At 37.7% G+C, this 27,767-nt stretch overlaps 1 protein-coding gene and 1 non-coding gene across 5 annotated transcripts in view; one reads left to right on the top strand and one right to left on the bottom strand.

Annotated features, from left to right (window-relative positions):
• Positions 1 to 12,197, top strand: part of WDR44 (WD repeat domain 44) — a 98,267-nt gene extending 86,070 nt beyond the window's left edge. For 2 of the 4 annotated variants that reach the window (XM_081564424.1, XM_081564422.1), the window contains 7 exons: positions 2,193 to 2,315; positions 4,951 to 5,142; positions 5,351 to 5,452; positions 5,669 to 5,784; positions 6,874 to 7,001; positions 7,399 to 7,533; positions 11,128 to 12,197. In XM_081564424.1, coding sequence (XP_081420550.1) covers positions 2,193 to 2,315; positions 4,951 to 5,142; positions 5,351 to 5,452; positions 5,669 to 5,784; positions 6,874 to 7,001; positions 7,399 to 7,533; positions 11,128 to 11,222 — 891 coding nt within the window. In that variant the 3' untranslated portion in view covers positions 11,223 to 12,197. The remainder of the gene's footprint in view (positions 1 to 2,192; positions 2,316 to 4,950; positions 5,143 to 5,350; positions 5,453 to 5,668; positions 5,785 to 6,873; positions 7,002 to 7,398; positions 7,534 to 11,127) is intronic. The other 2 variants (XM_081564423.1, XM_081564425.1) reach the window with 2 other exon arrangements.
• A 5,132-nt stretch (positions 12,198 to 17,329) lies between these two features.
• TRNAC-GCA (transfer RNA cysteine (anticodon GCA)) lies at positions 17,330 to 17,401 on the bottom strand. The gene has a single exon. It is a non-coding gene; the product is annotated as a tRNA-Cys (tRNA).
• Between the last annotated feature and the right edge of the window lie 10,366 nt (positions 17,402 to 27,767).

The raw sequence follows: 27,767 nt of genomic DNA, 5'->3' as shown, positions 1-27,767 counted from the left end.
GTTCTTTTCTTTTTTTTTTTTTTTTTAACATTTACGTTGTTAATGCTGTGAGGTGGATGCTATTTCATATTGTGAATTAGAAGACTGGGCCTCTGACCCATCCCAGATCACAAAACTAGTTATGGGTAGAACCTAGATCTGAATCTAATTTTTCTGACTCATAAGACCATGCTTATGAGACAAGGGCTCAGGGCCGGGGCAATGGGATGACCCAGAGGGATGTGATGGGGAGGGAGGTGGATGGGGGATCCAGGAAGGGGAACACATGTAAACCCATGGCTGATTCATGTCAATGTATGGCAAAAACTATTACAATATTGTAAAGTAATTAGCCCCCAACTAAAATAAATGAATTTATTAAAAAAAAAAAAAAAGACCATGCTTAGTTCAAGAAAACTATTTTAATTTTGTTTAGTTAATAAGTATTTTTGAACAAAAATCTCTTAGCATAATAGAACCAGTCTTAACATGTCTTTGACATCTTCACTTTTAAGGATGTCTTAGTATTTCTTTTGTATACTTAAACCAATGGGCTGTTGGAAGAATTGAATAAATTCAGTTTTAATGAACAGCAGACCATAGATTTAGTTTTTATATACTTGTTATTAAATATCAGGAAATATAAAGCAAACTGTATATACTCTTCAAAACTTCTGGAACTGAGTGGACCTTGAAAATAAAAAGAATTGTTATTAGATGTTTCAAAAGTTATTGTAAATCTTTCAAAATTCTATTTTTTCTATTATTTTGGTTATTTTTTGTTTGGGGGTTTTTAGATTTTTTTCTTTTCTCTTTTTTTAACTTGTCAAAGTTTTATTTTTAGTTGTAAGATATATCTTTATTTTAAAATAGGTATACCACATAAAATATACATTTTTTTACACTGGCCCAGATAGCATATATGTATCAGTACAGTAACATATCTGAATCTATATTTGTGCTTAGTCTTTTTACATTCAAAGATTAAAGCGTCTTTATTACTTTAAGCAAATAACAAAGCATCTCGTTATTCATAAGCACTGTAACCACTCTGTAGTGGTTAGAGCCTGACTTAGAGCCAGACTGCTGCTGCTGCTGCTGCTGCTGCTGCTAAGTCGCTTCAGTCGTGTCCGACTCTGTGCGACCCCATAGACGGCAGCCCACCAGGCTCCGCCGTCCCTGGGATTCTCCAGGCAAGAATACTGGAGTGGGTTGCCAGTTCCTTCTCCAGCGCATGAAAGGGAAAAGTGAAAGTGAAGTCGCTCAGTCGTGTCAGACTCTTCTACCTGGGTTCAAATTGCAGCTCTGCTACTGACAAGCTGTGTAGTCTTAGACAAATTATTTAACCTCTCTACGTCAGTGTTCTCATTTGCAAAAGCAGATAATAATGTACATACCTCATAGAGTTGCTGTATAGTGCTGAGAACAATGTTTAGCATATTGTAAGTACTCAGTAAATGTCATCATTATTTCAATTTATTTAGCACCTTTACACATGCCAAAGAATACTAGGATTTCATTTGGGTTTCCTCGTTCAGCATAACTCATAGTTCTTCCCTTAAATAGATTGTGTTTAGAAATTAAAGAGCTTCTGCCAGCTGGAAGCTTTTGACAGATAGATGTTTGATTTCTGGGTGATGAGCCATCATAATGCCTAAGTCAGTTACACTACCCTCTTCTGGCTTTGAAAATTCTGAGACATTTGACAATTGCTGTTCTCTAATTTTCTTGCCTGAGGTGTGACAGGTGCACAATAACTTTTCATTTCCATGCTATTTTGGGCGGTGATCTTTTTGAAGGCATGTTAAGTGACAATTAGGGAACTCATGTAAGTTAAAATTCACTAGTGTTATCAATGTGAAAATAACCAAAGTGATGCTAACTTCCAGTAGGTGCAGACTCCAACGACTAAGGCACACCCTGGTCCTCTCTTGGCATCTTGCAAATTTCTTTCAATAGAAGTAATAAGATTCATCCTCATTTCAGAATATGTAATGTGGAAAAGTCTTAAAATCAAAGAAATACAGTATTTAACTATTTGGGGAAAAAATGGGATTGCCCACGTGAATTGAATATCTTTTGTGCTGTCTGATGCTGCATATAACAGTAATAATAATAATAAAACTATTGAGGTACTAAAACTAAATTTCACTTTTATGGTGTAAATATTTTTTTATATGATGATAAAATAATCAATGTCAATTTCTCCATAGAACTACTTTCTGCTTTCTTCTTCAATGGATAAAACAGTCAGATTATGGCACATTTCCAGAAGAGAATGCCTTTGCTGTTTTCAGCATATAGATTTTGTCACTGCCATAGCTTTCCATCCAAGAGTAAGTGTTTACATGTTTTTTGTTATACTGTGAGGAAGGTGAGGGAACCAGGTTTCTCTGGAAGATATCTGGACTACAGGAAAAAAAAATTATTAATAGCCATATAGTTTACAGCAACTTAATTTAATGTTTCATTCTGCTTTAGAAATAAGAAAGGAACTAAATATTGTACTAATCTGCATTAGAAGAGCTGGAAATATTATAGTCTAAATATCAATATACTAGTGAAAAGTCATCCCAAGTCTTTAATAAAACCTGCAGGGTATAAATAAATAAGTTATCCTATTAAAGAGGAGAGAGGTTGGAGATGGTAGAAGAAGAAAAGACAGCAGGTAAATAAGAAAAGGAAGCATATAGGCAGGAATAGTTAGTTGTAGGAGAGTCAGGAAGGGAAGAGACAAAGAAAAAGTTGAAAGTGACAAACACCAAAATTCATTACAAGATAGACTGAATTCCTGTTTCATGTCTGGAAAATTGTTAATCTTGAGATCTCCTCTTACTCATATTCAGTGTAGAAAATCCTGTAATATCTTTCCTCCAGAAGGAATTTCATATGATTTCAACTAAAGGAGAAAAATCTACTACCATGGACTCCAGACCTATCTGATGCCCTTGTAAGATAGATCCACTAAATGCATGAGGCTAGAGAAGTTTTAGTTCTTTGCAGCTGTAAGCACAAGGGATGTCATGTGTTGGTACTTCTTCACCAGCTAGGTTGAAATAAGTGGAAGGTTTGAGCTGACCTTCGTTGACTTTCCCTCCCCTATGTTGGTGTATATGATTTCATTTCCAATCATGTCCTCATCTCTATATGTTAATACCCGTTGTCTTTTTAATGCAGACTTTCAATTATATTCACATTTCTTTCTGTCTTTCCTCAGATTAAGAAAGAAGAATGACTTTTGTCTCTCAATATAATTTCCCTCCCTGGGCAGGCTTATAACATAGGCATTAATAAAATACTTTATTAAGAACTTTTGAAAATTAAAGATGTTTAATCTTAACACCGTATCAGTTTGACCATCAAGCTCTTGAGGCTTCTTTCTGAAAAATACCCCCATCCTGTCACCTAAGGATGCAACAGAAGAATGGATGTACCCCTGTCAGCAACTGTGAACAAAATCCCCCACCTCTATTCTAACTATAATGTATCAGAGTGGAAAGAGAGGGGTATTAAATGGTGATAGTTAAAAAATAGAAAATAAACTAATTAAAAAAAAAAACGACAAAAAAAATGGTGATAGTTATCCATGTAGTACTTTATCATTAAGGTTTCTGTTTAGTCAGAAATTTTCCTATACCTTTATTTGGTTTTATTTTGGAAACTGAAAAGCCTTATTTCTAAAACTTCTACTTACCTGGAGAGTTTATGAGAGGGGCTAGGGAAGAATGGAATGAAGTTGACATTTTCTTTGGAAATATGACTTTATCAAATAATGTTACCTGGAAGGAAGCAGGGTTATAAAAGAAATAGCAAAATAGAGATACTCACACATATACACATGTGTATATGTGTATATAAATAAAATTCTGAATTGTAAGACCAAGATAAAGTATTTTTACTTGTTCATCACTTCTACTGGTATACATTTGAGTTGAGCCTACTATACCATAGCCGTAAAAATACCTATTCTATGAAGGTAATCCTTGACAGGCTTCAAAAGTAGGTAAGAATAATAATCTTGAGTGGAAAAGAAAATCTATTTCATGTTTTGGCGTCCTGATTATTTTATCTTATCTTTGATTCTTATGTTACCAAAAATTAGAGCAACTTTGTGATAGGCCTGGTTTAGTTTAGAACAAGGTTTCTAAACCTTGGCACTAATGGCATTTTGGGTTGGATAATTCTTTTTTGTAGAGAGAGGGAAGGCTGTCTTGTGCATTGTAGTATGTTTAACAGCATTTCTGATCTCTACCCACTAGATGTCAGTAGCACCCACCCCCTAAATTTTGACAATTGGAAATGTCTCCGGACATTGCTAGATGTACCCTGTGGGGCCTGTTTGCCCCCATCTGAGAATCCTTGGTTTGAGATTGAAGGTTTGGTTGAGAATTTAAAGTAGTGACGCTATTCTCTGCTGACAGGGTGTTGGAGTTCCAAAAATTAACTGGTTTTATGAGCTAACTAACATTAGTTACTCTTTTATCCATGTATTACATGTATCCCAAGGAAGGTATGGGCAAATGTACCATTACAGGATAGTGTTTCCCAAAGCATGTTCCTTGAATGTGCTAGCCCTGCTAGGTGTCCCTACCTGACCCCCTGCCAACCCCCCACAGAAAGGCAGTGATTAAAGATTCAGAACACACATTAACAGAGAACCCAGAATTTCTTAAACTTATTTCATCACAGAACACTTCTACACGATATTTACTCCATTGTCTGTTAACATCTATTGTTTGGGAAAAGCAGTTTAAGGATATGATAAAATGATTAGAACCTCATTTCTCAAAAATGAATGTTGAGGTTTCTAATTGTTATTTTTAATGAATAAAATAATGCTTACTTTAATACTTTTAAAATAAAATCTTATATATTTTAACATTTATTTGTAATAGACTTGATGTATTGATTTGCTGATTAGTTTTTCTTCATGTGGTAAAATGAAAGCTTCCTCTTTTGCCACCTTATTAGGATGACAGGTATTTTCTAAGTGGGTCACTGGATGGAAAGCTCCGCCTTTGGAACATACCTGACAAAAAAGTGGCTTTGTGGAATGAAGTAGATGGTCAAACAAAATTGATCACAGCTGCAAATTTCTGTCAGAATGGCAAATATGCAGTGATTGGAACATATGACGGCAGGTGTATTTTCTATGATACAGAGGTAAATGACTATCTTGTATAAATTACATACTTGAATACTTAGAAGACCCTTTTGTGGTTTGGAATAAGTTGGTGTATCCTTCCTGGGCTTTAACTGCCTTATCTGTAAATTGGGACAAATAATATTAATACCATGTTTGTCTGTGAGTTGGCTCAGATGATCTTTGAGATTCTAGTTCTGATCTTTTTAAATTGTGGTTTCTTTTTAGCATTTGAAATACCACACACAGATACATGTCCGATCTACCAGAGGGCGCAACAAAGTTGGAAGAAAAATTACTGGCATTGAGCCTTTACCTGGAGAAAATAAGGTACTAAGTATTCAAAACCATCTCTCTCCACACTATATATAGACTCCTGAAAGTAAGTTCTTCATATCTTGGCTAAGAATACATTTCCTTTCTTATGGAATATTGCTTTTTCTAGTTTTGAGGTATATTCTATATTTGTGTAACACCCTTTTTTGGTTGTACCTTAACACAGATTAAATGGTGGTATTTTTAACTTTTCCTTTGATTTGTTTTTAGATACTGGTAACCTCAAATGACTCCAGAATCAGACTATATGATCTTAGAGATTTGTCACTGTCCATGAAGTATAAGGGTTATGTCAACAGCAGCAGCCAGATCAAAGCAAGTTTCAGGTAAATTGGCAATGAAGAATTCCCCATAGAGATCAGAATATTTCTCCCCTACTCCCATTTTTCCATTGATCTATACCTTATCTTTATATATTTATGTATAGTGGTATTAGTTACTTTAGATTTTTACAACTGGTATCTCATACTATCAATCATACAGAACTTACCTTATCCACCTGTTTGGTAGAGTTAAAATTGCTTCTCCTCTGCTGATGAAGAAGCCAACATCCAGAAAATTAAGTAATTTGCCTTAAGTCACACTGGTAGTAGCAGAGCCAGGATTAGAAGACTCCCAGCTCCAGAATTTGTGCTTTTGTACTTTCATGTATGCTTTCTAAGAGATTTATCCCACCACCACTCACCCTTGGCCTTTTAAGTACAGAAACTAATAAAGCATTTTGAGACCCTAAGGTACAATGTCCTGTATTTATATACCTTTACATGTCATTATTATTTGAACTCTTAATTTAGGGTCTGCAGGCTCTCCTGAAATACCTACCTCTTCTTTCTTTATAACCCTCTTTATTTCAGTCCTTTTCTTACAGTTCTCCGTTTTTCTTGAACTACTCAGTAATTACCTAGTAATTTACTTAGTAAAGTATTCAGCTTCTCTCTTTTATCTCTTAAGTAGACGTTCCTCCTGAGGGCTTCCCTGGTGGCTCAGTGGAATAGGATCTGCCTGCAATGCAGGAGACACAGGTTTGATCCCTGGGTGGGGAAGATCCCCTGGAGAAGGAAATGGCAACCCACTCCAGTATTCTTGCCTGGGGAAATCCCATGGACAGAAGAGCCTGGCAGGCCTGGTGTCACAAAGAGTCATACATGACTTAGAGACAAAGCAGCAACAACAGGCATTCCTCCCAGTGTGGGTTAACCCAGCAACAGTTACCTAGAACTTTGAATATACGAATGCCACTGGCCACCCATGTCAACCCTACATGTTTAGGGCCTCTGAAGTGAGGCTAGGAGTCTGTATTTCAGCAAGTTCTCTTGAATGTTTTCTTAGGTGTTTCAAACTAGGAAGCTCTGATAGAGAGAAACCCCTAAAAAGCCCCACAACTTTGATTCTTTTTCTTTCTTCCCTAAATTTAGCCATGATTTTAATTACCTTGTTAGTGGCTCAGAAGATAAGTATGTTTATATCTGGAGTACTTACCATGACTTAAGCAAGTTTACTTCAGTCAGGAGAGATCGTAATGACTTTTGGGAAGGTATTAAAGGTAAGTAAATGCCCAGTTTGGTGTGTCTTTTAAATGAATAAAGTTAAAATGAAGATATATTATAGGTAAATTTGTATAAGCATTATTTCAGAGAGAGAGTTTGGCAGTTTTAACTGCTTCCAGTTTGTATTGGCTTTGTTTGACTTTTCTATACCAAGGAAGAATTTATACTTGTGTAAAATTTGAGAAGTCATGGAATCTCAGAACTTGTATGTGGTTTTGTGTTTTTTTTTAAGAAAATATTTTTGAGTTTTAAGTATTTCTCAGTTACTTATCTGTTCATTTCTAAAGATATTTGTATATAACATACAGTTATATTTTTTGCATATTATACTTTTTATCTTGATGTTTAGAATCAATCTTATTAGTTATCCTAAAGTCGATTTTTTTTTTACAGCACATAATGCAGTTGTTACATCAGCTATCTTTGCTCCAAACCCAAGTTTGATGTTGTCTTTGGATGTGCAATCTGAAAAATCAGAAGGAAATGAAAAAGGTGAAGATGCTGAAGTGTTGGAAACCATGCCCTCTGGTAGGTACCTGTGTTTTATTTGTCCTTCATGCTCTCTGATCAGCCTTTAGTAGCTTCATTGATCTATGAGTATTATGAGGTCTTCATGAATATGAAGAATATTTCTTGTATACAACATAATGGTTGACAGATACTCATTTCTGAATGTTTTGGTAACATAATTCTTGGAGGTTTTACTTCTCTTAAATTCACCTGGGAATTAAAAATGAAAATTTTGAACGGTTGTAATTTTTTTTATGAGCAGTTGTTCTCTTTAGAGAAATGCAAACAAGACATAAATATATACACAATATATCACCTTTCTCTTCTACTGCAGTATCATCTCTGTGAGGACACAGATTTTATGTGTTTTATTTATTGTTGTAGTGCCAGTGCCTAGCCCAGTGCTTGCCTGCATATGGTAGATGCTTAATAAAGAATTACTGAATAAGTGAGTTAAACCAAAATGAAAGCAATATTCTTTTCTACTTGCCACAAATTTATAGCTTCTCATAGATAGCTCTTGGGTTGGCCAAAAAGTTTGTTTGGGTTTTTCCCTAACATCCAGTGGAAAAACCTGAATGAAGTTTTTGGCCAACCCAATATCTCCAAGCCTGTAATAAGGCTTTAATAATGAATAGTACTTTCAGTTACATAAAATGCTCAGGTTAGGAAGTGAAAAGAAACCATCAAGTAGTATTGAGTGCCAATTATATAAAAATGATTTTCCTTTTAATTCTTAAGAACAAGGTAAAGCCATGTGAATTTGGACCAGTTGTTGACAAAAACAGTTTGTACTGTTAATAATCGATTGCAGAATATTTTAGTAAATGTGTTTTCTCACTTTAGAGACTACACCAGGTCTTACAGAGTGTTATAAAGACACAACAATACATACAGTGTACCAAGAGTGCTTCTAAAATTATTTGAATATTTAAAAGTTCTCAAGCATGTTTATTTTATCTCAAGCAGTTTCCCTGTGGTATTGTTTGCACTCTACACTGCACTAAATACACTATTTCTTCTGTCTGTGAAGCAAAATTTTGATACCAAAGACAAGCTTCAGTCTAGCACTTCTTTCAATTACATGATTTAAAAATAAACCAACTCAGAATTATTACACCTTTACTAAATGCCTGTTTGGAAATATTTCTTTTCATTTTTTTCCCTCACAGTCAAATCCTGTTTCTGCCTTCTAAATTAAGTTGTTTCGTTGGGTTTTTTCTTTTCTTTTTGTCCAGTGATTCCTTTTTGCACTCTGTATATTTCCCCTACACATTGCACAGAAAATTCTAGCTTTTTTAACTATTTGAGGAAAAATGGAAAGTACTTTTTTTAAACTTCTCAAAACCGCACCGTATTAACATTGTTCAGTTACTACTTTGCTGGGTCCTTTTTAAACAGGCACAACTTTGGATCATACTCAGATTTGTGTTTGCTGTTTTCTACCTGTGTAGGTATATTCTAAGAATACTCCCAAACCCAGGGTATGAGATCATAAAGTATATCTGATTGCCCTCCTCTTTATTCCTGACATATTTGACTATTTAAGCTTCATTTTCCTCATGTTTAAAATGGTGAAAATACCTCATTGATAAGGTTTTCATAAGAAGACATACAGATGGCCAACAGGCACATGAAAAGATGTTCCACATCACTAATTATTAGAGAAATGCAAATCAAAAGTACAGTACACACACACACACACACACACACACACACACACACACACACACTGGAATATTACTCACCCATTAAAAAGAATGAAATAATACCATTTGCTGCAACATGGATGGACCTAATGATTATATTAAGTGAAGTAAGTCAGAGAAAGATAAGTATGATATCATTTATATATGAAATCTAAAAAATAGTACCAGTGAACTTACAAAACAGAAACAGACTCACATAGAAAACAAACTTACAGTTACCAAAAAGGAAGAGGAGAGGGAGAAATTATGAGTATGGGAAATAATAAGGATTTACTATACAGCACAGGGAACCATATTCAGTATCTTATAACAACCTATAATGGAAAAAAATACATATGTACATACATGTGCATGCATGCTAAGTCATTTTAGTTGTGTCCGACTCTGTGTGACTGTATGGACTGCAGCCTGCCAGGCTTCTCTGTCCATGGCATTTTCTGGGCAAGAATACTAGTGTAGGTTGCCATACCTTCTTACAGGGGATCTTCCCAACCCAGGGGTCAAACCCATGTCTCTTATGTCTACCTGCATTGGCAAGCAGGTCCTGTACCACTAGCGCCACCTGGGAATCTCATGTACATATTTATGTACCTCCAAGTATATGCATGTCTCAATCACTTTTCTGTACAGCTGAAACTAACACAATATTGTAAATCAACTATACTTCAATTTTTAAAAAGATACAGCTGAAAACTAAAAAAAGAAACAAAGTTGTGATAAGAATTAAAGATAACACATGCGTCTAGCAAAATGCCTGGCATGTAATAGATGTTATCATCTTCATTATATAGTATCTTATAAAGCATTTTTATATTTATATATATGATGGTTTCTTTTCTTCTCCAGCCTCTCTGATATCTGTCAGTTGTTTGCTGCTGCTTCTGCTGCATGATGGTACTTTGAGATAAATGTTCAAGGGCTTAGCATATGTTTTTAGCAAATCTAAGTGAAACCATTTTGTCTAACTCATCCTGTACACAACTTTCCATTTAAAGTTTGGATTGTCTGCTTCCTTACAAATCAGCACTTCTTAAGTCTACAATTTTTGCCTGTGCATAATTGTTAACACTGAATTTTGTTTGTTAAATGTTTTTACCGGCAAATGTAAGAGGTAAGCGTTTTTGCCATTCAGCATAGCTACATAGTTCTTCAGTATGGACTGGAAAGGCAAAAGATGTTGTCAGCATTCACAGAGCAATCACATATACTTCATTTCATGGCAGTTCCAGTATGTCTGCTGTACAGTAAACCTTACTGTCAGCCTCATTAGTGAACCCTGTTAGCAAAAGACTTGCCCAGCTGATCCCATCTTGCCAACACTCCAGTCCTGGGGCTGAATAACACTAGCCTCTTGCTGTGAGGGCTTCTCTGATGGCCCAGACAGTAAAGAATCTGCCTGCAATGCAGGAGACCCAGGTTCAATCCCTGGATCAGGAAGATTCCCCTGGAGGAAGGCACAGCAACCCATTCCAGTATTCTTCTTGCCTGGAGAATACCATGGACAGAGGAGCCTGGTGAGCTATAGTCCATCTGGTCGCAAAGAGTCAGACACGACTAAGTGACTAACACACACACACACACTCTTGCCATGAAATGAAGAATTAGACAATTTAGAGGCCTTGGCTGCCTGGGACTAAATCCAGGCATCCAGGCCCCAAGGGACCATAATCTCCCTATGCCAGGAAAGGAGCCGCTAAGACAAGGTAAAGTGGAATTGAGCCTCAGAGAGGAGAGATACAGGAGGATGAAAGGATTACGGGAGCAAGCCAGGAAATAGACTGAAAAGGCGGGGAGAGGTTCTTCCCACCCCAGAGATGGAGGGTCATGGGCACGTGACAGGCTTGTGGCAGCAGACTTCATATTCCTTTAAAATCAATGAAAAACTTTTTTTTATGCTTTTAAGGTATTATGAAGACAGAAAACACAGAAGTTCTTCTCTCTGCTGACTTCACTGGAGCAATCAAAGTGTTTATTAACAAAAGGAAAAATGTATCTTAATTTGAAATGAAGTTTAAAATAAACATATCAGTAAGTTTCTATATGTACCAGGACTGAAAAAAATCATTAGTGTTTCAGGTTAACATCCTTTTTTTTTTAATTTTTATTGGAAGTTGTTCAAATATAATATATTTTTTGAGAGGCAATGTTAATGATCTAGTAAACCCTCAACTGATAGACTAGAAAGGAATGTAGCTAGAATAACATTGCCAAACATTAGGCTTTACATTTTGTTATGTTTGTGTTTTTGTTATATAATTGTGAACATGCACACGTTTCTGCATGAAAATATATTAATATATTAATCACATGTGTGTGCCTTTTGGTTACATGCACTAAATCTAACAGAAACAGAGTTAAATTATTTCGGTGGCTCTTTTGGCCTCTTATTGAGGAGGAGTGTTTTGTTTCTAGCTTAAATAATTTCTTTTGCACAAAATTTCATTTTTAAGAGAAGTGGTATCTTTTGACTGAGTTATTGTTTTAAAAATGTTCTATAGGTTTTCAGTAGGTCAACAACCATGTGTAAATGGTTTTTATAAATTTCTCAATTTGGGGACGGTTTTTTTTTGTGTGTGGTCTAAATTGTGGACTTAAGATTCTTTTCTTTGTATGTGTATATATAATTTTTTTTGCCACACTGGAGCACAATGTTTCTATGTAAAGAATTCTTTTCATTCTTTATCCATGAGCACCAGGCTTTGCTCACTTGAAAAAAAATTAAGCCGTATTAAGGAGTGAGTCTTCTTTTTTACAATAATGTAAAAATAAACTGTTTACATTTTTTTAAAGCATTGTAGTTTTAAAAATTAAGCTGTTTTGTTTTGTGTTGTTAAATTTGGAAGCCTTTGTAAATATTGATATAATGTACCAATGAAATAACATCTGGGGTTGATGGAACCCTGATAATGTTGTTGATGGTTAGCATATGTTTCTGAAAATTAAATATGTATTATTAAAAGTTGGTGGCCAAAAGTTGTTAAACATGTGACTTTATTTTCCAATGACTTCAGTAACTTGAGAAATGTAAGAAAATAAGTCTTGTTATATAATTTGACTTTTAGCAAGCAGAGATCAAATTTTGGACCCCTAAATTATAATGCATTAGCTACATACCTTTAAGAAAAATAGTTTTTAATTCTAGTTCTAAAATGAACACTGCTAGCAGTTCATCTCTATGCTTATATGTTCTTTACTGCACTTGTTTTCAGTATGTAAGTGAGAAGCTGAGGAGCCATGATCATATCCTTATTAATCAGCATAGTCTTGAGTGTCCTGGATTTTCTAGTTCATTCCATATTGTTTGCCTTGGTTTTATTTCTATGCTGCCTTCTTCTTCTTGCCAGTGACATGCTTTCTCCTTCCTCTCCTCCCACCTCCCTCACTATCTTCTCCCCACCTCTCTGCTCAATTTCCTGTACTCTGCCTGACAGACAGATCAAGTTGTTATGCCAGTGGCTTACTAACCGGTCCCTTTCTTAGTCTCAAGGTCTGGATGGCAGTGGAATTGGTCTAGTGTCTCAGAGAACTCAGTGTCTTCAACTCTCTGAGGCTGCTTGGCTTTCACTGACTTCTGCCTGATGCCTTGTAGTCTTGCTGTGGTGCTGGATGTTATGTTTCAACTGTGTATAATCGGGGTGTTGCCATATGAGTATTTCCTGATGGGTTTTATGTTGTTTGTTGAACAAAAAGGCAAAGGCAAAATAGTTGGGATGCAAGCTTAAGAGAACAATACTGATACTTCTAAATTTAGTTTTTAAAATGTTGGTTTATCATTATATAAATATACTGCAAAGTTACAAGTCAGAAAGTGAGTTTGAAAAGGTAGCATCAAGATGTATGTAAAGAAAAATTGAACAGTATTTTTCCCTAAAATGAACTGTATTAGAAACTCACTGTATTAGGTGGTGTGGTATTATAGGAAGGAGCACTGATTCTAGAATTAGATAAACTTAGATTTGGTTTCCTCTGTTAGCACCTTCCTTGGGCATGTCATTTTATATTAATTTCCACGTCCTTATATGTAATATGAGAATATCTCACTGAAATTGTAAGGATTTAGTGAAAATCATGTATATGTAAAACTTGGTACCTACCCAGTGCTCAATAGACATACATTTCTCACTGCATTTCCCAAATCCCTCAGTACACTTCTAGACCAAAAAAAAAAAAAGGAGAGGATGTGGAAGCACTTTTCAGATACTGATATTTCATGGATGAATAGTATTTTAAGGATTGACATAGGGCACCAGCCCTTTTTTGTCAACTCAACACTTTAAAAAACTTCCACTATCTATTTGTTGTTTAGTTGCTAAATCATGTCTGACTTGTGACCCAGTGGACTGTAACCCACCAGGCTCCTCTGTCCATGAAATTTTCCAGGCAAGAATACTCAGTGGGTTGCCATTTCCTTCTCCAGTGGATCTTCCCTACCCAGGGATCAAACCTACATCTCCTGCTTGGCAGGTGAATTCTTTACCACTGAGCCACCTGGGAAGCCACCGTCATAAAAGAGAGAACATTTTAATACTAAAAAAAGTCAAGCACAATCTTATCTTAGAGCAACAAACAGCCTATTAAAGTGAATAAACCTAGCTTTTGAAAAAAGTAACCATATTTTCTTATTTTCCCTTTCTCTGGTGAAAATTTCATCACAGAGTTAGTGTGGCTGCCTAAATAAGTTTAAAGTCACATTTCATTAAAAACTCTTTGGAGAGTCATAACAAGCCTTCCCTTGCCTTCATGTTGTTTACATTAATTATTAAAATATGAGTGACAACATAATTTAGCATGCCATTTTCTCTGGTCTTTCCCATTATACAGCTAAGCAGTTGCTTTTTATTCTTTGAAATATATGTATCACATTAATATATCCGTTCCCCAAATTCCAATTTCAGATTTTGAGAGCCAGCTCTCCTTACTGATATGAAAAAATCAAATTTTCGGAATTTTTTAAGTCTTTATTATGGGGATTCAGAATAAAACTGTGTTTGGGATTTAATATTTCCCCATAAGTTTGCAAAAGAAAATCATGCCCAGTTTGACTAGAGTTTCTAGCTTCCTGCCTTACTTCTGCATTAGCATATGTTTATTGAACATCTCCTATGTACAGACCATTGCTGGGACTAGAGAAGAATAAGGCAGCATCCGTGTGCCAGAAGAGCTCACAATCTGATGGAGAAGGTGGCCACGGAAACAAGCAGGAGACTTGGAACTGTCTTGTGGCTGTAGCCCTAGGAATGCCCCTTCTCATCCGATTCCCTCTCTGGTTTTTTGCTTCCTAGTAACTCATGACAGCCACTTGACTTTCAGGCCAGTCTTTGTTCATCTAATATTACAAGTAGCGAAGATAACACGAGTAAAAGACCTCATGAGTAAGCCAGAGGTAAGGCAGAAAAAACAAAGTACCTAACCAAGGCAACATTTTCACTGGTCTCTGGCCCCCTTCCTCCCAGCCTAAAATCGTCTATTTCCCCCCAAATCTTACCTGTCTTCTGTTTCAAACTAACTCCTGATTATCAGACTCCTCCCCGCAACTGCTTTCCTGTTCCCTTCAGTTCTGAAGCTTGGTCCATTCTGTTTTCTTTTGTTCTCTAGATGTAAGTTATCTAGTCTTGGGGAACCCAGGCTCCCCCCGTTAACCACAACCACATGGCTGGTGTAGATCCATGCATGTGAAATACATTCAGGTTGATACAGCAGGGCCAGCGCGAAGGGGGGTGTGGAGAAGAGGGGAGCGATCCACTGCAGATTCCCCAATAAATCAAATGTCATCATGTAGATTACAGGTTATCTAGGCTGGCCCAAGCAGATCGAGCTAGCTTGTATGTCCAGCTACTCTGCACTACATTTTTAAAATTTTATTTTGGAATAACTAGATTTACAGAAAAGCTCCAAAGGAAATACGGAGTTCCCGTATACTCATTACCCAGTTTCCCTTAATGTTAGTATCTTACATTACCATGGTACATTCATCAAAACTAAAATCCACGCTGCTGCAATACTATTAAGTAAACTCCCAACTTTATTCATATTGCACCAGTTTTTCACTAGTGTCCTTTTTCAGTTCCAAGATCCAGTCCAGAATACCTTTCATTTAGGCATATTGTGCTTCCTTAATTTAAATAAACTTTGTTTTAGACTAGTTTTCTATTTTTCAGAAAAGTTTGCACAGTTCACATATCCCCTGCACCAACTTCCCCTGCAGTTAGCATCTGGCATTACAGTGGCACATTTTTCACATTAAGCAACCAACACTGGTACATTACTATTAACTCACGCTTTATTTGGATTTCACTAGTTTTTACCTAATGTCCTTTTTCTGTTTAGGAATCCCATCCAGGATGTGACATTACATGTGGTTGTCAGGTCTCCTTTGGCTCTTAGCCATGATGTTTTCTCATGCTTCCCATGCTTTTGATGACTTCAGCAGTTTTGAGGAGTACTGGTTAAGTATTTTGTTCAGTGTCCCTCAGTTGGGTTTGTCTGGTATTTTTCTCATGATTCAATAGGCTGTAGCCTCTAGGGAGGAAGCTCACGGAGGTGGATTGCTCCTTCATTACATCGCATCAAGCATATATAGTACCAGCATGACTTATCACTTGGCTGAGGAGTGTTTGTCAGGTTTCTCTACTACAAAGTTACTTTTTTCTCACTTTCCATAAATCTGTTCTTTGGAAGTGAATCACTAAGCACAGCCCAAACTCATGGGGTGGGGAAGAGTTAAGGCCCACCTCCTTGAGAAGCAAGTATCTGTATAACTTAATTTGGAATTGCTTAGGACAGGAGATAGATCTCTTCTCCCTTATTTATTTATTCAACCATTTGTTTGTATCAGCTTGGACTTACAGGTAACTATTTTATACTTTGAGTTGTAGTCCAACACTGCATTATTTTGTCTTTCAACTTGTTCTTTCAAGTTGGCTTCTATGTCCCTTTGACTTTTTTTTTTTTTTTGAGCACTTCCTTTCTTTATGTCACTCCTAACATGCTCCAGGTTCATTTCATATGTTTCCAGTTCTGTAATCAACCACTTATCCAAGTTCGTTTTATTAGAGACTGGTATTAAAAATGAAGATCTGGGTGATAGATGTGCTCATTGCTACTGGGGCGTTGTTTCTCTTAGGCCATCTCAGCTGACAGAGCAAAGAAATATATGCATGCATACAAATCTCTGTTTATATCCACATCTATAAAATTTTCTATGTATCTCAATATTAAATTGGATATGAATCCTTGCTGATGTCTCTGAGTGATCCATTAGTGCATAAATTATTCTAGTTTCCTCCTCTTATGAATAACCTCTTTCTCCAACAGTGAGTCACCTGGTTTCCACTACTCACTATCCATTTACTTATTTGTTCAATCACAACATAAAATGTTCAGCAGTTTCAGAATTGCTAACCCATATCCCTGGGAGAAACACCTTTACCAACTAGAATACAGTTTTTACATAAAGTCCTTTGACTTTTATGTCATAATATCTGATCACAACACCATTTTTCAAAGTTACTTAGGTCAGTGCCTTTTTTCTCTACTCATATCACCTTTTAAAATATTAGATTTGTCTATATTATCTGTTCCTCTATTGAGATTTGATGATATAGATAGCCATACTTATTTAGTAAATAAATAATGGTATTCTTTTGTAGACAACTTCCTGCCTTGCTTTCAGATGCTTAGCATTATCCTAAAGCAGTTTTACAGTCTGTCCTGTTGCTCCACTGGGGTTGCGCTCATTTAGCAAACATCCAGTGCTTAATCTGTCTCAAGACCTTGAGGGAGTCTAATATGCTTTGAATCTCAGAAATTCATGAAGGCATTACAATTATGATTTCAATCATTTTATTGCATATTTTCTGAGTTCCTACTCTGAGGTGCTGTAAAGAATAAAAGATAATAAGGTATGGCCTTTTCCTTCAAAGGTCACAATCAGAGCACTCTTCATTAATATGATAGAAACCTTTTTCCACTATTGGTGGTTTAGTCACTAAGTCGTGTCCAACTCTTTGTGACCCCATAGACTGCAGCTCACCAGGCTCCTCTGTCCATGGGATTTTCCAGGCAAGAATACTGGAGTAGGTTGTCATTTCCTTCTCCAGGAGATCTTCCCCAGCCAGGAATTGAACCTGGGTCTCCTGCATTGCAGGCGGATTCTTTACCAACTGAGTCACCAGGGAAGCCCTTTGTTAATAAAGCCTCTTCAGATCAGCAGTAGAGCATAAATAACGGCAGATCCGTTACACATTTTTCAACTTCGAATTTTGTGGGAAACCTAAATCTTAGGAGGATTTAACAAAAAGCTATAGAGAAACCATGACCTAAGGATTATTTCCATGTAAAATGCTACCCTCGAAGAAGCATTTGTAGGGGCAGAGTTGGGTTGTATATGTTGATTGCTGGCAGGGACTAGTAAGGCTTAGGTAGAAGGAAGGCTTCAGTAGCTACATACCTTGTCTATAAACTGACACATTCATAAGAAATCCTTTCTAATTTAAAATATTTATTTTATTTTAATACACATTGTAGAAAATGTGACTTATACCAAAAAGTTTAAGAAATAATCACCCATAATACTGTAAGTCAAAGATAACATATTAATATCTTAGAATATTTAGCTTTATTTTTATGCATGTATATTTTTAAAAGCTTATATAATTATACAAGATAATTTGAATACTATTCATACTACACATCATGGGCAGTTTCCATATTTTTTCATGGTGCATTAATGTTCTATCATACAAACACAATGTAAGCAATGTATGGATACTGAGGGTGTACCTGTCTGTATTTTATTACTATGAATAACAGAAAACATAGAGGCAAATATCTTTGTCAGAATTTCTAATTACTGACTTAAGATGATAAATCCTTAAAATGGAAGTATAAAGCATGAACTTCTAAGGATAAACAGTATCATAGATGGTAAAAATCTTCTGCAAAGGAATTGGGAGCCTGGGTTTGTAGCCTTGGTTCTGGTGGCCTTGTGATTTCAGGAAAGCTAAGGAATTCTCTGAGAGCCTAACAAAATAGGATATTTAGATTATGATTCCTTCTAACTCTGGTGGTCCATGTGCCTGGTCAGCATTCCTTCAGAGGCAGTATAGCTAAGAATTCTCTCACTTTCTTGTTTCCTCAGCAGATAGCTAAATAACCTGTGATATGCAAGGCAATCACAGTTTATGTCACCTGCAAAGTCATAGCCATGTGAAGTCTGTTGAAGTCAACTCAGGGAGCTCATTTCTGGAGATGGAATTCCTGGTTATGGAATTGACTAGTAGGAGAATGGAGGGTGGGTAATAGAGTTGGCTCACCTTGCCCTACCTGTCTACAAGGCCAGTCACCGCATCCAGGTATATCAACTCCTCTGCCTTTAGTATACTTCCATAGCTTCATTTGTTTGGGTCTTGAAGGTTTTTTACCCTGGGAAGGAATAACTAGTTAAGGTGGTATCAGTTAATTTTCCTTATCATTTGGCATTAACTAATAGTTGAGAATAAAGAAAAATAGGGCTCTGGAAAATGTTGGAAGATACCAGGAAGGAAGAAAGGGAAACATATGGGAGATAAGACTCCAAAACAAACTCTATGGGCCTCACGTTTTTGTCTAAGGTATTCTGAGCTACGTCACTGTTAGAGGCCATACCAAGGTTACTTACTTCTGGAATATGGAATGTTGTGTTGTGTTAAATTGGTTCAGTCATGTCTGACTCTTTGCGACCCTATGGACTGTAATCCACCAGGCTCCTCTGTCCATGGGATTTTCCAGGCAAGAACACTGGAGTGGATTGCCATGCCCTCCTCCAAGGGATCTTCCCGACCCAGGGATCAAACCCGCATCTCTTAGGTCTCCTGCATTGGCAGGTGGGTTCTTTACCACTCGCACCACCTGAGAAGCCCCATATGGAATGTAAGACCATGTTTACGACAATAAATTGATGGCTCACAGCCCAACACCAACAATAACCAAAACTACTAGAAGGGGGCACTTAGTGCTCCCAAGTCAGAGCATCCCTGAGAGCTTCACTGCAGTAAATTCAACTGCTCCAGGAGCTGGCTGTATTATATGGCAACTAGGAACCTCAATAAAGCCAAGCCCATCACCTCTCTCACCCAACTGCCAGGACAGGTGTGGCTTTGTGTTGTTAATGTCTTTATGTTCATGCTGGCATTAAAACTTCTGACCTGTGGCACCAGAATGGCACAGTCTGACTGAGTTCTACACCTAGAATTTCTAATTACAACTGATCATGCCCCAAATCAGTGTACTGAGAAGCATTTTCCCTAATGTTTTTCCTCCCAAATACATGCATCAGCTGAATCAGTAAATATTGTCTCCTCTAGCTGATGCTCAACATTTAAAATACTGCAGTGCTGGGGCTTCCCTGGTGGTACAGTGGTCATGAACTTGCCTTGCAATGCAAGGGCACAGCTTCCATCCCTGGTCCGGGAAGATCCCACACACCATGGAGCAACTAAGCCCGAGCACCACAACTACTGAGCCGACATGCTGCAACTACAGAAGCCCACGTGCCTAGAGCCTGTGCTCCACAACAAGAGAAGCCCCCACAATGAGAAACCCGTGCATTGCAACGAAGAGTAGCCCCTGTTCACTGCAACTAGAGAAAGCCTGCATGCAGCAACAAAGACTCACCACAGCCGAAAAATTAAATAAATAAACTTTAAGAAATAAAATATTGCAGTATATATTATTCATTATCTGGATAAGAAGACCAAAGTCATAACTTAAAATTGCTAGGAGAACAAAAGGCCTTAGGTTTTTCACTGTCCCTTGCTGGGAAGAGTGAGGAGGAATTTTGGAGCAGATGGCAGTATTTTTCCTCTCCTGGGACCAGACCAAACAGGGAACCAAAAAGCAAGAAGGAACTATATCAATCTGCTGAACCCCCAAAGAAATTTCACATGTATTTTAGTGAACCGTGAAACCAACCTAAGTTAGCTACAGAACAAAGTGTTTGCTAAAGCACAGCAAACCAGAACTAACCTGCTTTCTAAAAAAGCTGAGTATTATAATGATCAAAGAGAACTTAAATCGAATCTTGCTTTTGGTAATTCAGAATCCATGATCAGGAAAGATGAGTTTGGGATGAGGTAAAAAACAAAGATCTTTATGAAGTTCTGTATGTGGCAAGAGCAAATCCCTAAGTATGAGGTGGAGGGAGTGCAGACAGACTGCAGAAGCACCAAAGGCTGGAAGAGATCCCGATGGCAATGAGAGTGGAGGATGGTAGAAAGCCTTAAAACTTCCAGGAACCAAGTTGAAACAAATACACAAGAGAATGATTCCACTTCATGGTCGATTATTATGAACTGACCCTTAGAATGTATATGAAAGTTGATCACAGGGCCTTACAAGTATGAGATGCTCAACAAATGTCCAACTTGAGTTGCCTGCTGTGAAAAAGGATACAGTAATAGAAGAGAGATTGAAAATTATGTGTGACTTCACTGGCTCTATTTTTACCTTGACGTGGGCATTTGCTAAATCAAAGGAATAATCCATTAGAGGCTGGATTTGGTCAGTCAAGCTTTTGTGCATCTCCATTAGGGAAAGGATTTATTTTCATCTTATAAATGTAAACAATTACATGAAAGCATTTTGCTCTCAAGTATTAATGTTGAGAACAGAACATTTTGTTTCTCCTTTTTCAAGGTCTTCTCCCTTCAGTCTGGCAGGGCAGCACTGAAATTGTGGGATGTCTGATTTGTCCACCGTCCTCAGAAGCACCTGGGAGCTTGTTAACCATGCACACTCCTGGGTCACACTGAATGATAACCTCTTGTAGGGGAGAGGCAGGAATCTTTTTTCACATCTTCCTAAGAGACTTCTTTGCACCCTCAACTTTAAAAGTCCCTGAACTAGGAATAGATGTTCAAGCAGCTAACTCACTTGGGCAAGGCCAAGAGGCAGTCAAGTGTGGCCATGGATTTTCCCAAGGCCAACAACCAGTGGTGGGTGTGCTGGTAAATGTTTTAACAGTCAGCTCTCCAAAAGAGAGGGAGCCTCCATTGGTAGCATTTGCCATTTCTGCCATGTCAATACTCTCACTATAGCCGATTTCAAGCTACCAGTGTGACATCACCTAGTGTGGACTTGAGAAGGGATACACAGCAGTGCACGTTTATATAGTAGTCCTACCATGCAGCTATAATAGATGTAAATAACCTTAAGATCAAAAATTATAGTAAAAGGGGGACTTCCCTGGTGGTCCAGCAATTAAGACTCTTCACTTTCATTGCAGGGGGCACAGGTTCAATCCCTGGTCAGGGAACTAAGACCATGCATGGCTCACGGCAACAACAACAAAAAAAACCCTTATAGTGAAAGCTAGGAAAACAATTAGGAAGTGATGAGTTTTTGAGTACTTATTTCCTTTGTCTTCACTATAATTTATCTTGTAATTTACATTTTAAGTATGACTGTCTAATACATCAGTTCAGTTCAGTTCAGTCACTCAGTCATGTCCGACTCTTTGGGATCCCATGGACTGCAGCATGCCAGGCTTCCCTGTCCATCACCAACTCCCAGAGCTTGCTCAAACTCATGTCCATCAAGTCAGTGATGCCATCCAACCATCTCATCCTCTGTCGTCCCTTTCTCCTCCAGCCTTCAATCTTTCCCATTATCAGGGTCTTTTAACAAGAGTCAGTTCTTCACATCAGGTGGCCAAAGTATTGGAACTTCAGCTTCAGCATCAGTCCTTCCAATGAATATTCAGGACTGATTTCCTTTAGGATGGACTGGTTGGATCTCCTTGCAGTCCAAGGGACTCTCAAGAGTCTTCTCCAACACCACAGTTCAAAAGCATCAATTCTTCGGCACTCAGCTTTCTTTATGCTTCAACTCTCACATCCATATATGACTACTGGAAAAACCATAGCTTTGACAGTTCTAATACATGGCTTTGCAATACATGGCCTTTGTCTAATACATGGCTTGCAAATTTAATGATCAGCTCTCACAGGTATTATAAGCTGGCACTAGCACACCACTGCCTGCAACTATTCCTGAAAGATGCACCACCCTCCTTTTTCCTGTGGATTAATCACGGCACATGAGCAATCTTAAGAAAACCTGCCATCTGCCCAGTAAGGCAGGAGCAAGTAGGAGGTGGGGAGAAGGGAGGGAGCAAGGCTGTATGGAGATTAATTTTGTCAGTAACCAACATCCATGAATTGCTATTGGTTTATTCACTCTTGTGGGGCCTGTGTGGCCAAAGAGAACCTGCGAGGCAGCTACTTTAGCTTCATTCAGAGGCTTGCCCTAGAGCCTGAGCTAAGAAAACGAAGGTATGTGTATATGCTGCAGCCCACAGGCAAAAACTGTCCTCTGCACCTTATACTCTAACCCAAGATTTCTTGAGTGTCAGGCACAGACAACTTGCCTCAGATGAGGAGAGAGAAGGAGGTGTGCTTAGAATGCAGAGCCCAGGCCTCCCCAGGCTTCCTGAATCAGGATCAAAGGGAATCTGGCTCCAGAATTTGCATATTCACAAACTCACCATCAATTCTCATAAGCACTAACATTTTAGAACTCCTTGGTTGGAGCAGCTGTTAGAGATAAGTACACATACCCCTGAGGGTACATGAAGATTTTTCTAAGGCATAGATAGTTTTGTAGGCAAAGGTAGTTTTGTAGGCATAGATAGGCAAAGATAGTTTTGTAGGAATCAATTTCCAGACCCTCCATTTTCATATGTCCTCAGATTTCCTAAAATCCATCTGCCTGAGAAAGAAGCAACCTGAAGAATTCTCCTTTACTGCCTCCCCCATTCATGATCACCTGTATCTCCCTTGGCAGAACAATAAAAAACCATACTTCTCACCCATCTCAAAACTTACTCTAAGGAATGGCCCCAGGGTGTAAAAACCTCCATAGAGACAAAGAGAGGGACAATTCAAAATACCATTATTGAGGCTGAGAACATGAGTGACTACAACAATGGGGTAGTGTTGGTTTCCAACTCTTTACTTCCAACAAAATCGTATGAATACCTAATTGTCAGCTAACCATTAAAAAATCACTTTAATCATAGATCGTTATTTTTAAATATACTTGAAAAGGGTTCAAAGAATTGAATGGCAATATTATGACAAAATTCTCATCTACTTAAATTTGTGAATAATCTTCCTCAATGCTTAGGTCTATAAATGGAAAGGAAAATAGGTAAAAAGTGAAGCTGAACCCTGTGTTGTTTTAGCAGTAAGAACTAGTCAGCCACAGAAATATGAACTAATTGAAAATTGCCTCATACACCTCATTTGGAGCTCTATTTCCAATCAAAATGTACTGGTGTTTAATAATTGATTAAAATTGTTGCATTTATTTCCATCGAGCCTTACAGCAATATAAATGTAAGGCTAACTCAATTAAGAAGAAAAGTGGTAATATTTAGTGCATCATGGTCACACAAAATGAAAAATATAAGTTTAACATATGTATATGTATATTGCTGCAAAGAAGTATGGCAGGATGATCAATATAAACATTTCCAAGAATGAAAATATATTATATTAGGATAAAAATCTGGGAGAAGAGGAACAGAACTATATATTCAAGGAGAAAAGAGAATAATAAATAATTTTCAACTGTTAAAGAAAAGCTTGTCTACATGTATTTTAAAGGAATGATGGTAGGTGTCGAGTAGTTATGGCATGAATCCTATGGTTTATAAAATATATCTTCTAAAAGCTACTATTTAAAAAATGGAAAATTGAGAGACTTCCCTGGTGGTCCAGTGGTTGAGAATCCAGCTTGTAATGCAGGGGACGTAGGTTCGATCCCTGTTCAGGGAACTAGATCCCACATGTCACAACTGAGACCTGAGGCAGCCAAATAAATAAACATTAAAAATAAAAAACAGAAAACTGAGAATGGGTTGGAGTATTTCGTATAATGGAATAACTACTGATTGCTCCCTCTCATTCTTAAAAATGAAGTTCTGAAAAATATATATTGGATGGCTAAGTATTACAAAATTTAAGTAAACTCTTCTACATCCAAATGGGCTGTTTGTAACAGGAAAGTTGTCAAGGATTTCTTTGAAATGATGGTGTGTTCCAGGAACAGCTTATATTCTGACCCTTTCATTAGCTTTCTGACTTTGGACAAGTAGCTTCCCCCATTCCTGGGCTTCATTATCCCTACCTGCAGAATAAGGGACTGAACACAAAGATATTTCAAGTCCTTCCTGCTCTAACTGGTGATCTCGCCTATTTCTCTTAATTGGTTTATCAGTTCAGTTCAGTTCAGTCGCTCAATTGTGTCCGACTCTTTGCGACCCCATGAATTGCAGCACGCCAGGCCTCTCTGTCCATCACCAACTCCCGGAGTCTACCCAAACCCATGTCCATCGAGTCGGTGATGCCATCCAACCATCTCATCCTCTGTCGTCCCCTTCTCCTCCTGCCCCCAATCCTACCCAGCATCAGGGTCTTTTCCAATGAGTCAACCCTTCCATGAGGTGGCCAAATTATTGGAGTTTCAGCCTCAACATCAGACCTTCCAATGAACACCCAGGATTGATCTCTTTTAGGATGGACTGACTGGATCTCCTTGCAGTCCAAGGGACTCTCAAGAGTCTTCTCCAACACCACAGTTCAAAAGCATCAATTCTGCGGCGCTCAGCTTTCTTCACCGTCCAACTCTCACATCCATACATGACTACTGGAAAAACCATAGCCTTGACTAGACGGACTTTTGTTGGCAAAGTAGTGTCTCTGCTTTTAAATATGCTATCTAGGTTGGTCATAACCTTCCTTCCAAGGAGTAAGCGTCTTTTAATTTCATGGCTGCAGTCACCATCAGCAGTGATTCTGGAGCCCAAAAAAATAAAGTCTGACACTGTTTCCACTGTTTCCCCATCTATTTCCCATGAAGTAATGGGACCAGATGCCATGATCTTAGTTTTCTGAACGTTGAGCTTTAAGCCAACTTTTTCACTCTCTTCTTTCACCTTCATCAAGAGGCTCTTTAGTTCTTCTTCACTTTCTGCCATAAGGGTGGTGTCATCTGCATATCTGAGGTTATTGATATTTCTCCCGGCAATCTTGATTCCAGCTTGTGTTTCTTCTAGCCCAGCGTTTCTCATGATGTACTCTGCACATAAGTTAAATAAGCAGGGTGACAATATACAGCCTTGACGTATTCCTTTTCCTATTTGGAACCAGTCTGTTGTTCCATGTCCAGTTCTAACTGTTTCTTCCTGACCTGCATACAGGTTTCTCAAGAGACAGGTCAGATGGTCTGGTATTCCCATCTCTTTCAGAATTTTCCACAGTTTATTGTGATCCACACAGTCAAAGGCTTTGGCATAATCAATAAAGCAGAAATAGATGTTTTTCTGGAACTCTCTTGCTTTTTCGATGATCCATCGGATATTGGCAATTTGATCTCTGGTTCCTCTGCCTTTTCTAAAACCAGCTTGAACATCTGGAAGTTCACGGTTCATGTATTGCTGAAGCCTGGCTTGGTTTATACATCGGTGTATTTTTCCTTTAGCAATCTGGTTTTAGGCCATTGTGTAATTTCAGTTCACGTCCACTAGAGGACAGCCAGAGAAAGGAGATGGTGCTCAAAAAAAAAAAAAAGTTGGGAGAAGGAACATGTTACATGGACAAAAATGAAACGGAGATTTCTGCTGGTTTCATTTCTCTTAGCGGTTGTGCTCCTATATTACACGAAAAAATTTTGAGAGTATTTTACATAATTTTCTTTTTATTCAATATAAGGAAATCAAGTATATACTTGCCTTGTTCATACTATCTATCCCCAGCTAAGAAATTCAATCTTTACTAAATCAGTCTTCAAGCTCACTCCTTCCCCATTCTTTTTACTGGGATTTCCAATCAAGAATTTTGATTAGAAACCTTCATTGATTTCCATTTGCTTACCACAAAAAATTCTACACTCTGGACAACTTTGTAATCAGCTTTGTTTCCCTTAACTCCCCAGGAATTATCCTGTACCCCAGAGATGAGCCTTTCCATGCAAATCCCCCAAATGTAGCCATGGTCTTTGCGGGGCTGAACTAGCTGTGGTGTGACAGAAAGAGCCCCAGGCTAGAATCAAAAGATCTTATTACACAGAACTTGGAAAGACGGCTGATTTCAGGGCTAGACAAGGTAGGCACAAGATGGTCCTGGAACATGCTGTTATTCCAGAAATTAAGGAAGTACTCAAAATAAATGATGGAGGTACATCACAAGAACGGGAACCAGCCTGAAAGGGCCATAGGTCAAATGTCTGACAAATTGAGAAGCAAAATAAGTACGGTGATGAAATATGAAACCCTGAAAAAATAGAAAGCCATGAGTCCATACCAATAATAGAAACACATACATACATATATAAATGGAGGAATGTGAAGGGATCTTGTTTAGAGTATGCAATGGTGAAAGCAAAAGAAGTACTTGGGTTGGAAAATCAACATCACATTAAGTATTGGTCAGAGTCATCAATGACTTTTGATTAGCAGTAGGATAGTTGCATGGTCTTCAAGTTTTACTCCACAAATTGCTTGTTAATTGCATAGTAAAAGAAAAAACTATACAATGAGGAAATTGAGTAACATCTTGACCAAGTAATAAAATTAACATCACCAGGGTGTCTCCAGATGTGACACCCTGAGAAGGACCCACCATCGTCTCTGTAGTATTTCAGTTGAGAATGTATCACCTGAATGTCAAACCTCAAATAAGGAACATTCTATTGAAAAAATAAAGAGGAGAGTGAGGACTGTACTCCTTGAGAATATCAATATCATAAAAGACAAAGTCTATGGAAATGTCTCCAGATTAAAGAGACATGACCATTAAATATATACATGATCTTAGACTGGACCCTGTATGGGAGGATCATGCTATTGGTCATCATATCTGGTCATCATATTATTGGTCAATCGACAAAATTGGAATAAGATGGTAGATCACATAAAATTGTATCAATATTGAATTTACTGAAGTTGATAACTATACTGTGGTCATATAAAAGAATATCCCTATTCTTATGAAATATATGCTGAAATATTTAGAGGTAATTGGTCATAAACTTCCCTGGTGGCTCAGAAAGTAAAGAATCTGCTTGCATTGCAGCAGACCTGGGTTCAGTCCCTGGGTCAGAAAATCTCCCTGGAGAAGGGAATGGCAGCCCACTCCAGTATTCTTGCCTGGAGAGTCCCATGGTCAGAGGAGCCTGATGGGCTACAATCCAGGGGCTTGCAAAGAGTTGGACATGACTGAGCAACTGACACTTTCAATTGGTCATAAATTATGTAACATCCTTAAATGGTTCAGAAAAAATGAATGTGTATACACAGAGAGAGCATGTGTTATAACAGTAATCAGAGGTATTCTCTGTACCATTCTTGCAACTTTTCTGTAATTTTGAAATTATTTCTCAATTTACAAGCTTAAAAAATATGGTTGCAAGTCCTGATCACGCCCTTCAGATCTCAGGCAACATACATGACTTCTCAACAGGGGCAGCTACCAATCCTTGATGCCTACCATGGGTCAATGTGGG

The sequence above is a fragment of the Giraffa tippelskirchi genome, chromosome X, assembly GCF_054371585.1.
Source record: "Giraffa tippelskirchi isolate mGirTip1 chromosome X, T2T-mGirTip1v1.2.pri, whole genome shotgun sequence".
Lineage (NCBI taxonomy): Eukaryota > Metazoa > Chordata > Mammalia > Artiodactyla > Giraffidae > Giraffa > Giraffa tippelskirchi.
Note: the sequence above shows the minus strand (reverse complement) of the source record. Positions and strands in the feature narration are given on the sequence as shown.